This window comes from Pleurodeles waltl, chromosome 11, assembly GCF_031143425.1.
Source record: "Pleurodeles waltl isolate 20211129_DDA chromosome 11, aPleWal1.hap1.20221129, whole genome shotgun sequence".
Lineage (NCBI taxonomy): Eukaryota > Metazoa > Chordata > Amphibia > Caudata > Salamandridae > Pleurodeles > Pleurodeles waltl.
Window position 1 is genome coordinate 91,401,693 of NC_090450.1, and position 12,646 is coordinate 91,414,338.

The 12,646-nt window shown below is 41.6% G+C and overlaps 1 protein-coding gene across 7 annotated transcripts in view; it reads left to right on the forward strand.

Moving 5' to 3' along the window:
• The window catches only part of ATP13A3 (ATPase 13A3), a 429,788-nt gene that overhangs the window by 203,971 nt on the left and 213,171 nt on the right, over window positions 1-12,646 (forward strand). For all 7 annotated transcript variants that reach the window (XM_069213169.1, XM_069213167.1, XM_069213166.1 and 4 more), the window contains one exon: window positions 8,040-8,215. In XM_069213169.1, the coding sequence (XP_069069270.1) occupies window positions 8,040-8,215 (176 nt within the window). The remainder of the gene's footprint in view (window positions 1-8,039; window positions 8,216-12,646) is intronic.

Sequence of the window (12,646 nt, forward strand, 5' to 3'; positions counted from 1 at the left end):
TCCCACCTTGGAGGTAACACCAGTGTATTAATAGAAGTCCTCCACCTGGGGGAGACCTCTTCTGAACCTCTTCTTCCATTTAATGAGTCACTGACGAATACCTCATTGGGGGCTTGAGCTAAACATTATTCTGGCCCATCAGTCAACTGACAGGTGTCCAGGCAACATCACCCTGCTCTCCTTCTCTCCAGGTCTTGTGGTGCAAGCCTCCTCGAGCAGCTCTAACCCGAACACTTTCCCAACCACTTCCCTGACTCAAAATCTAAGTGGGTGGAAAAGTTTAGAAAGCAAGTTTTTTTTTTTTCCTCCACTGATCAAGCACTTCGATCAGTTAACACCAGCTGCTTGTTGGAACACTATTTCCATGACCTTTGGGACTCTGCGGCGCAAGTCCTCCCTGGTGTGCCCGAAGATCTCCAACCTTTTCTTGCTCAGGCGATTCAAGATGCACATAATGGGGCCAAGGTCATGATTCATTTTTGCTTGGGCAGAACTGATTCCATTAGGTGGACATCAGCACCAGTTTTTTCTTTTGCCGCCAAGTGTGGCTGTGATCAACCGGGTTCTCAGGTGATGTCTGTCCTCCATGATGTAAACGCAGTTCGATGGGAACCTTGTGTTTTAGGGATAAGGCTGATTTCACTCTAAGGCATTTTAAAAAGAGCAGAGCTATAGCACGCTCTGTCTACCCCTCTGCCCCACTTTGCAGACTTCACCAGTTCCACAACTCGTTTTGCGGACTTGGAAGCAATGCCCCTTACCCACCCTGTTCACCTCCACAAGGAACCTAGCAGTTTTGCGGTCGCAGCTGTGGTGCTCACAACCTCCTGTTGCCAAGGTCATTGGGCTGCTCAGTCTACCCCTCCACCCCAGCAGCCCCACCTTTTAAACCTCTTTAGAGTGCCCTTACCGGAGCACAGCCATCCGAGGGAGGCAGAATCCACTTATTCTTCCCGGGCTGACAGACCATAACGTCGGACAGGTTATTCAGAGAGAATATGCCTTACCCTTTCTCTCTTCTTCTCCATATCTTCGACCGTCCCCCAGCCAACACTGAGGACCGTCTCTCCATTTTGCAGCAGGAAGCACAAGCTTTTTTTACCAAATGTGCGGTCGAGAGGGCGCCAGAAGTAGGACTTGTTTGCTATTTCTGCTACTTTGTAGTCCCCGCGAAGGAAAACGGCTAGCATCCTCTCAACACCTTCCTCTGGAAGGAGAAATTCAAAATGATCACCCTGACCTTGTCTGCCCTTGACCCTGGAGACTGGGTTGTGGCATTTTTCAGTTTACTGTGCTCCCCTTTGGCCTCACTAGTGCCCTTCGGGTATTCATGAAAGTTATTGTGTGTTAGCAGCACACCTTTTGGATGTCAGGGGTGCCAGTTTTCCCCATACCTCTATGCCGGGCTGTTGAAGTTGGGCTCGCCTCAGGCAGACGTCAGTCACTTCCAGACTAAGATGAACTTCCTGTCATCCTTGGGGTTCATTGTCAATGTGCCAGAGTCACACCTGACTACGTCGCAAACGCTTCTCTTTATCTGAGCCATTTTGTACATCATGCGTTTTTGTGCCTTTCCCCCTGATGAGGAAAAAAAGGCAAGGACATTCAGGCTTTGTTTCTAATCTTTCAGTCTTGTTCCTGGATTTCAGTGAGGTCGACTCTGAGGCTGTTGATACTGATGGCCTCCTGAATCCTGCAAGTCGAACATGTCAGGTGGCATATGTGGGCTGTGCAGTGGTTTTTGAAGTCCCAGTAGGCCCAACATCAAGGGGAGCTCTCTAACCAAGTTCAGATTTTGGAGGAAACTGAAAAAGACCTTCAGTTGAGGTCAGTTGCAGATCACACTTTCAACTCCACTGACAGTGGTGGCCGATGTTTCGCTTTTAAATTGGGAGAGGTGCATATATTGGAGGCCTCTGGTCTATGGTGGAGTCCTAGCTCTATAACAACTTTCTGGGTCTTAGGGCCATCCAGTTAGCACTGAAAGCCTTCCTAACATCCATCAGGGGAGGCTGTTCAGGTGCTCACGATCAACACCACTACTAATTGGTATTGCAACAAACGGGGGGTTGGGTTCCATATGGCAGGAGGCGCAGCACCTCTGGTAATGGCTGACCCACCAAGGACTTTTCCTGGGAAAAAAACACCTTGCGGCTCTTTGAACACCAGGGTTGACAACCTCAGCCATCATCGTGCAGTGGATCAGGAGTGACGTTAATTCCAGAGGGATGCAAGACCTCTTCCACCAATAGCGGAACATTGGCTTGATCTAGGCACCACCGCCAAGAATGCGGAATGTCAGTGTTTCTGCACTCTTGAGTTTCCAAGGCGTCTCTCACTCAGAGACTTGTTCCCCCTCGATTCGTAACAGAACTTCTGTAGGGTTTCTGCTGATACCATGTCTGTTCCAAGTTGTAGAAAAGATCATGACCAACCAGGCCAAAAACATGCTAGTGGCTCCAAATTGTACACTAAGAGTATGGGATCCAAAATTCCTGCAGTTGAGCATATGTTCTTTGCTCAGGCTGCCTCCTCCAGGCGGACCTGCTGTTGCAGCAACAGGACAGGGTTTTGCACCTGAGCTTTTGGAATCTCCAACTTCATACTTGCAGACTGAGCAGTGACAGATAAACACCTTTGATTGTCTTCTGGAGGAGGTTGATGTCATCTTGGCATTCCTCAATGAAAACTGTATAGTCCTGTCGTTGTGACAGATTTGTGGTTTGGTGCAGCACCCATCAAATTGACCCACCTCTGGCCAAGGTGTCTGAAGTTCTGTTATTTGCTCTGTCTCTTCTCCGGTAATGTTTTGCTTTGGGCACAGTTAAAGGTTATCTTTTGGGCTTGTTATGATTGCCAGATCAGCCCTTTATGTTAAGTCACCGGTTGTGCTGTGATTTTTTTAAATGCCTACAGCGTCTATTTTTTACCTCCTCCTTTACAATGCCACAATAGGACTGTAACCAGGTCCTCACTTATTTGAAGTGTACTCTGTTTGAGCTCCTTCACAATCATCCCTTACCGCTTTCAAGAGTGTTCCGTTTTGATCATTCCAAAGAACATTGGGCAGAAGATGAGCTCTTGTGGGGTTTTGTGGAGTGTAAAAAGGAAGGACATTGCAGTAGAAAACCATCCCCACTGGATTGTGCTCTGCATTAGGATCGGCTAAGCACTCTCCAGAAAACAGCCTCCAGAAGGACTTTGTGCTTATTCTAGTGGGACCAAAGCTGCCACTACTGCAATAGACATGTCCTAGACATTTCCTAGACAGCCAGGCACGTAGGTGTCCCTCCATATGTTTGTGAAGCACTGTTGTCTGGCCAGTCGGGTTCACCAAAAGGGCATTTTACCCGGTCAGTCCTGCAAGAATTTCTGGTTAGAGTCCATTCACCACCCTACCTCTACTGCCTTGGTATCTACTCAAAAAGTAAGGAGTATGTTGCTAATAGTCTCTCAGAAGACCAAGTTATTTACCTTCTGTAGTACTCTTTCTGGAAGAGACTCAAGCTGCAGATTCCTCAGCAACCCTCCCATTCACCCTGTTCTGTGATTGAACTTGATTAAATAATAAGATTTCAAGTCTATGAATCTGCACACTCTTCGCACCCAATTGTCTCTCTGGGCTTTGTGTTTGGTGGTCAGGACAACCTCAAAAGCAAAGGACGTTAGCATGCAGAGGTGGCACCTGTTTAGGCTCTCCCGTCATTTCCAGCATGGAACAGCATCAGTCTGGGTCCGCACAGTGCCACCAGATCGTGCACCGAGGTACTACTGAAAGGTTTCCAGATCCAGTCTGCCACCTGGCTGAATATTCAAAAGGTGAGAGATCTGAGACTAGAGGGAGTCTCTACCAGGATGAGTGTTACCAAAGGTAAGTAACTTGTTCTTTCAGTTGGCTGACGTTGCAACCAAAAGAAATAGTGATCATCTTCTCATATTGGCCATAAAATGTGACCGTACAGTACATGAGGCTTTTCATACAGATACAAGAGGGATTTGCTACAGTCTCAGGTGAGAATAAGTTGCTGTTTATGGAGACTCTGCCGTGAACAGGATAATAGTTTGTTTATGTTGCTTCCTACTTTTTCCTCTCTGCTGTAAATGAAACTTTTCCTTGGGGTATCTCCATAGATAATCAAAAGTACTGAATAGTCTCACCCATGTATGGGATAGCGGAGAACTTTTTAAAACAATATATGTATATTTTGTATATGCCATTCTTAAAAAAAGACCATATCTCATTATAGTAAAAAGGAAAACATTAGATTATAAAAATGGGCTATATTTGCCAATTCAATATACTTTATTTTAAAAAGATGCATTTTATAAATGCAGTTGTCACCAGACATTTAAGTGACAAAGAAAGAAAACCCTTTTGCAAAGCTTTTTAAAGGGAAATGAAGGGACTAAAAGAAGAGCAGTGTTGCCATATGGGCTGCAAACTGACCTGGAAGCATTATAGGCTTCTAGCCCCCTAGTATTCCATCAGGTGCTTTCATTGGCAGTTGTTCCACTTCTTCTTTCTTGCTGCTGGTGGTACAATCCTGGAGCACTAAGCTTAACCTTTTTGGGCTTTTTAGACAAGAAAGATTTTTCAACCCTTCTTAAGACACCTTTACTTGATGTAACCTAGGATTTAACGTATGTTCCTGTCATTACTTCACAAGTATGCCATTTCTTTGTAGAGTGCCCTGCTTGTGGCAGGATAAAAACGAAAACAGATCCCCGTGATCTATATATCTTCCAACTGTCAGACTCCCACATTCACTGCAGGACCTTTTCCAGGGCACCCCCTGAAGGATCATGGGATTAGCCTTCATGTGTATGAAGAATATATCACACAGCATACATTCCTCTCAGGATGAATTGAGAGATCAGAAGACCAAGGAAAGGGAGTCCTACCTACCAGTGTTTTTCTCGATCTCTGGGACCTCTTCCAGAGGAGCTCCAAAAGTAGACATTGAGGAAAGGTAGTGTACCTAACTGTTCTCTTTTGACGACTAGTTGGCTATCAAGTAGGCATTTGATGTTGAAGAGGCTTAAACATTCTGTGTGAAAGACCACTTGGCATCAAGGTACACAACAAAGGATTCTCTGCCTTCCCTTTCAGCCATCACCTTATTCTGTGCACACACAAATGAAAAGGGCCCAAATGAACATTAAAATGGAAGCCATGAAGGCAGTAAGCCTAGACAGGAGCAAGGAATGCAGAAAGCACACTTAAGGCCTTATGACTGGGGCTGTTTAGCATCAAAGGATTCAAACCCTTCCGAGGCCTCATGATCCTTAGCATTAACAGCAGAAGCAGCCTTATCACTAACAAAGGCACCCATCAGAAGGCAAAATAAGTAATCAACCATCAGCAGCTATGGGCAGGTCACCATAAGAGCCAAACAGTGTCTCCTCTCTTACCCTTTTTCTGTTACGCCAATGGGGGTGGCGGGACATTTCAAATCTCTTTGAAGTGTGGAGGAGTGTCTCATACATCAAATGGTTTCTGAGTATTGTTCAAAATTGCTATTTTCTCAGATTGAAATATCCTCCACCAGCAATAACGCCAAAGAAATAAATACCCCAAAATGTGTAAAAGGTTCAACAGGAGGTCATCATGCTTTTGCAGATGCAGGCCAGTGAGAGAGTTGCTTCTTCCCAAAGATGATTGGAATTTAATCCTGTGATTTTGTGTTGAAGAAAGACCCTAAGAACAAGTTCAGACCCATTTTGGATTGAAAATGTTAAAAAATAATAATAATTGGATACGGAAGAAGAAATTGTGGATGGAAGTGCCCCTATCAAATCTGCTAATACCTCTACAGGGGGCTTGGCAATGGCCCATAGATCTTAGGATACCTTCTTCTTTGTACCCAGTGCAATCAACTATTGGAAATTCCTAAGGTTTTGAATGAAAAAGAAATCCCTACCAATACAAGATTCTCCTCTTAGGCTTCAAGTCTGCACTGAGGACTTTATCATAGTCTTATGATGACAAGTTTGGGGAATGGGAGGGAGAGATTTTTACAGGGATATGTTGTTTAATATGTTTGCATTATTGGTAGCCATCTATGTGGTGGAATGTCCTTACTCAATGTCATTGCTGGGTGTTTTACTGTTCATGTGCCACTAAACCATCCATATTGTTTAAAGAATTTTAATTTTCCTCTGCTTTTTGTCATACTTAACATTATAGTGTACGCAATATTGCTGTCAATTTATATGCCAAATTACTCCTTTGATGTACATGCCACCATGACATGTTTGTTATGCCTATGAATCTCTAAAATTCAATAAAGTTTGTGTAAAAAAAAAGGAAAAAAGTGCATGGCTGTAGTTGCAGATCGAGTAAGGAGACAGGAAATCATCTCTGCCCCTATATAAATGACTGACTTAACAGATCATCAGCATTGCAATGCGTTTGTTAGTATTTCCAATATATGTTTACGTTTGCATGCCAATCAAGAAAAAGCAACACTAATACCGGTAGAGTCTTTACACTATCTGATAGCAGTTCAATATACTTTAAATTCCAAAGTGTGTACTTAAGAGGAGAGGTTATCCACCCAAAGGGTTTCAGATGTCTCAAATCGATGCATCCAAAAGCAAGACAAAGATTAGATGTCAGGACAATACTTAAGTTTTATCTAGAAAAAACAAAATAGATAAGAAAATCTAAACAATAGTTTGTGAGCTGTTGTCCAGTACTCACAAGACTTGCCACTTTTAGTAAGCCACTAGCCCGATGAATAGTCTGTTCTGTCATATTAAGCTACGAAAAAGCAAATCTATCTATCTGGCCAACCAAAGTCTCAATGTACCAGTGATAAAACTACTACTGCTACTTTGTTGAGAAATGTTCCCATTGCAGAGCTTTGTAAAGCAGTCACACGCTAGTCTGTGCCCACCGTTACAAGGGACTATTGCCTTGATTCAGATTCCAGAACAAGTGATCCCAGTGTAGAGCAGGACTCTGAGAAATATCTTTGAATAGTTTCATTCATTTTTTTCATCTTCCACTTCTACAACTTTTAACTATGGATGGACTTGCTATTCTATCCGGCGGCAATCCATGAAGGGAATGATTTGCTTACCTGTAATCTTATTTCTCCTTCAGGGAAATCTACATTGAAATCCTAAGAAAGCATCATGGGATACTGGAACCCTGAGAACTCTTATTGGTGCAGTGTCAGTTTGTAGTGTATATAGCTAAGCAGGCCTTTGTTTTCTTTTCTTCATTTGCTTTAAAAAGTTTGTGAAAGATGTTTTTCTTTGACTTAAATCTGTAGTGGCAACTGCATATTGTTTATTATTAAGAGTTATTTTTTAAGTAAATAAAAAGAAATGGCCAATATAGTCTGCTTTAGAGGCTGCTCATATTATTCTTTTACAAATAAGAAGATATGGACTTCTTATTTAAAAAAAAAAAAATAATGGATGGATTATTCAGTACATATGGTTTCAAGTGTAGATTCCTCTGAAGGAGAGATAGGATTACAGGAAAGCTACTATTTCTTCTTTTGAGAAGCGATGAAATAATTAACTTTGGTGGTTGAATGTAAGTGAAAGATTAGAATATGGTGTTTCATGTAAACGAAATGTAGAACTGTCATATCTCTATAGTGTTTTTGCCATAATGAGGCTAATGTTGCAGACACACAAAATATATGAAAATGCTATCATAAACATGCAAACTGCTTTACCTGAGTTGAATCATGAGTTTTACTCTCCCAGTGAGCTCATGACTGCTCAGTGGTCCCTGTATGGATGTAAGATTTTTTTTTTTTGTTACCAGAAGTTCACTTAATCCTGCGATTACACGGGGAATAAGTCACTTGTACTGTGGCCAAGGGATGAGGAGAGATGAGAACCTTCCTTTTTGAAGGAAGCGGAGACATTTATATTCATAGTGTCTGTGCTTTTGAAGGTGCTCAATTTACATTCAAAGGTAGATTTTAGGACAGATAAACCTATTTTTGGTTTTATAAGGTTAAACTATGTATGCATGCAATTTCTTTTTTTTTTTTTTTTTTTTTTTTTGTGACCAGGTGATAATATGTTGACTGCAATTTGTGTGGCCCGGGACTCTGGAATGATTCTGCCCCAGGACAAAGTAATAATTGCTGATGCACTCCCTCCAAAGGATGGATATGCGGCCAAGATAAATTGGCATTATGCAGACACCTTCACAAAGAGCAACGGTGTGCCAACCATAAATACTGAGGTGCTGTATTCCTTTAAATATTGAAGAAATGTTTATTACAATATGGCTTTAACATATCTTGAGAGTTCAGTACAATACATTATCTGCTTTTAGTTTTTGTCATTTCTAATTCACCCTTTCAGATTTTACATGCATTAAAATCTGAAAATGGATGGCTCCTAATATTGTTATGGAAGGTGCAAACCTAACATCTCCAGTGTCCCCTGACTTACTATAACATGTGCCTATGTAGCAATGGGGGATCTAGACTACTTGCATTCATTCTCTGCAATAATGAGATGGTGGGGGATATGGGGGGCCATGGGGGACAGAGAATGCAATCATTACTACGTTTGCTTCATATTATTTCTGAGAGTATGTACCTCTACAGTCCTTCGTACAAATGTCAAGAATCGGCTTACCAAGTAAAGTTGGAAAGGAAAGACATCACCTTGTCCCCCTTTTGTGGCACGTCCTTATTTTTATTGCCTTCTCTGCCTGCTTATCATTCTTTTAACACCAGCTGGTCTGCTTTCATTCCACTGATAATGCAGTCAGAAGTTAATTCCTTTGAACATATTCTCAAGGTTTCATTATAGTTTAAGTCTTTCTTGCAGATATTCCTCTTTCAGTATACTTTATTGTGTTCTTGGTTGTCTTGCTGTGGTCCCTTTGCTGGATTACTGGAGCTGGTTCTTATTAACTTTGATTTTTACACCAAGGATATGGTCTGAATGATGGGAGTGACTTCCAATTTCATACATGAGTAGTTGGTTTAGACTTTCAATTACTTTTCCCTGTTAACAATCGTCGCTTAGCAGATGTTCACTTCTGAAATTATACAATGTTATGTTCCAATATTTGTCTGCATGCACATAATGTGTTATCATGTTTTCTCCTCTTGTTGTTCATCAGTAGGCTATTATTAGTGTAGGCAGTGTTCAATATAATGAAGCCAATACTTAGCAAAGAGAATGTAGTCCTTGAGCTGGTGGTTATTTTTCAAGTTCAAATAAGTAAAATAGTAAAAGGTTTTGTTGTTCATATGAAAAAACACATGCACGCAGTAAAGAACAATAAAAATAACCATCACCCTAAAAATTATCATTAATTCATCCCCTCTCAATTAAATAACAAAAATTACTCCTTACAGCTGCCTCTGTTTCTTCACAAAAAAAGGAGAAAAAAACATTCTCAAAATTCTCCCTCAAATCCACATACACGGGTCCAACACGATCCCTGCCTATGGTTTGTCCCTAGATATTCAGACCATAATATTAATAAGGACAGCTGCCAAGAAAATTACCAGTTTAATAATTTCCAAGATAAAGGCTGTCTCCTCCTTTAGGACCACAACTCTGTTCCTTCTGCTTTTAAAAAGGGCTTTGGTCAGTACCAACTGGCTCAGGAGAAAATGGTCACAGGAACAAGGGAACGGGAACATCCTCTCAAGATGTGTTTATAATACACACACATCGCAACGTCCTGCACTGCACCTGTAGTTGGCTGGGCAACCCTTTCAATCTCCCCATCAAGGTTGCCAGCGGCAGCCAACCTAAGCACAACTAGTTTAAGTCTAAATAAATTTCATAACCCTCATCTTAGTTTGACTCAAACTGATATATCCATAGCCATACTTGTGCTACCCTCTTCATTTTATGCTTGTGGAGAACGGACATCCTTCTGAATCATTTCAGGATGGTCTAAAAAATGCCCTAAACCCAGGTCCTATAGTACTTTTGTGCACAAACATAACCAAATCACAGTATCTACCTTTCCCACTCCAGTCACCATACGTTTAGTGACTAATCGTAAAACCCTGCTTTTGGGTTGACTCAAACTTCAAGCAGAAGTCCAAGTGTCTTATTGCCATCTGTTGACAGATCAATGGAGGTAGTTTTTTTCTAACTTGTGCCATGGTAATAGACATAGATTTCCCTACTCCCAAAACATATGTAGGAAATACATTTCTGCAAGAGCCATCTATCCTACCTGCCTACTGACCATCGCATTTGCCTTGTGTTCTCTTGCTGTTAATCATTTGCCTTCAAGATTTCAAGAACTGCCTTTATCACTCCAAACCTAAACACAGTGACTATACACACTGTTCGGTTTATCATAATTTTCGCTTTTCTCCCCTGCCCTCTGTTCCCTTTCTCTGTAAAACTTCACCCATAAATAATCAAAGATTTGCTCTCCATCAAGCACCATAGTTCTCTTAAAACTAGTTAAATCCAGTTGAAACCAGCTGGATCTAATTTCTCGCCTAAGCAAAAGTCGTCAAACACTTTGATATGCATATATTCCTTTCTCAGCTATTATGTTATCAGCTAAAGGCAGTGCCAGAACCAAATTCCATTTCTCCAGTGAACATCAACAGTTAACTGGGACCCAAGATCATTCGGTTACAATTTTCATAGCAAAAATGAATTGCACACCATGTGACTAAACGAAAAAAGTCTTATGCATCCCTCACCTCCATTTTACACTACGGTACCTGTATCTTAGCAGTTTCCCATTACAATGTATTTATGGATAAGATTAAAGCCAACTCTCCTCTCCTTCAGTCAAGAATTTGCAGTGAGGAAATCATGAAGATTGAAAGTATTTAGGTTGACAGATGCCAAGTGTAGGGATGGCTGTAATAGGACTACATGCTTTGTTATCATTTTGTGGGGAAGCAAAAAACTTTCCTCCACCGTCTCATTGCCACTCCCACAATTCCCCCTCCCCCCACCCCCCAGAGCTTAAGTCATCCGCTCCTAGTTGATCCAGCTTGCTTCTGGGCACAGTCCCACTTAAGAGGGCATGGTGATTCAAACACCATTGGCATAGTCTAAGCCAAACGCTTCCCTTCTGTTACACCATCTCCCCTGACAAGGAGTTAAACAAATGGATGCGTGGGGTCAAAGAGGTTTTTCCTAGCCCTCTGTTCTAACAATGATGCTTCTTTACTTGATCATTTTTCTTATGCCTTTTGGTGATGGTGAAGATGGGCATCCCTAACTTGTTCCTAATTTTTTGAGTGGTCGAGATCCCATCGCAAATAATCTACCTCGCTAATGTAGACAAAGTGCATATCATCACATGGGTTCCCTTATTCAAATGTTTGTCTGAACATGAAATCCCAGTGAGAACCAATAGCATTATCAAATGTGTTGAATAGCGCTAGAAAGAAGGTCTACCATAGAACTGGTTGTATGTAGCTATCTTAGTTTCCCTCTAACGCAAGTGTTACGCGGTTCCTACTTTGGTAATAGGACTGTGTTTAGAATGGCCACTGAGTGTGGAGACTTAGTGCAACCCACACCATTAGTAGCTGTCGGGCCTAACTCCTAGCTAGCTCACAGTGCCTTTCCCAAACCTCCAAACCCACTGGGGTAAAATTAGATTTTGGCAACATGATCATGAGACTTCGACTCCTCAGGGAAGTCGTGTAAACAGATCATAATCCTTTCGCTCAGTTACTCACTCACACATGCCAAGGTGAGATGCGAGATAAGTTTTCAATACAATTATTGAAACAATTGCAATCTAGTATAAAAAGCAGGTGTTGTGATAAGTAGGTATATGAGACAAAGCAAGGTAACCAACATTGCAGTCAGGGTAAAGAAGATGAACAACACACCATGATGTATTTGGTTCTAGACGTTCTAGCAGTTCTAGAGATTCCTACCTAACCCTGTGTCTTTATCTGAGAGTATAGTGGTTGTAATCCTCTGCCTGTCCCGATGTAAAGGATCAGCGCCATCCCCATACATGAATAGAGTATCAGGAATTAGCGTGTAGTGTAGATGGCAATTCTCTCAGGGAGCTGGAAGATCTACACCAGCAAAACTGTCTGTCTTGCAGTACGGGTCACAGAATGGTCATGACCGGAATGCCCTCTCCCCTCCTTGGATCAATGTGTAGTTTATAGATTAACCCTAACCACATTGGGACCACAGTTCTGATGTAATGTTGTCTCTTGTTGATAGAATCTGGCTCCTTAACAGCAACAAAAATTAGCATATCGTGTACCTCGATCCATTTCCTTGGACAAAGAGTACTGAATATATGTAGTGTAAAGGCTGATTACAAAAGCAGTTTGTTTCTTGCTTTCCTAGAATAAAGCAGACTGACAAAAGGCGTGTAAAAGCCTTTCCTAAAAGCAATATCGCTAACACGAATAAAAATGTGCATAAAATGTGAATAAAAACACTAGCGGAATAACTAAGCTTAAAACAGGAATGCCCAACCCAGGTACTAAAAGGGTTCACATGACTTAAGCATGTTTCAGTACAGCTATGACTACACATAAGGAGACATGACGTAAGATTTGCTTGTTATCCGTAAGGAAATTTATATTTGCACAAAATGTGTGGAGCACGTGGTAAGCAGGAATTACATAAACCAACAATTCCTTGGATAGACACTAGATAGTTTGTCTAATATGAGAACCAGGAGAGCACT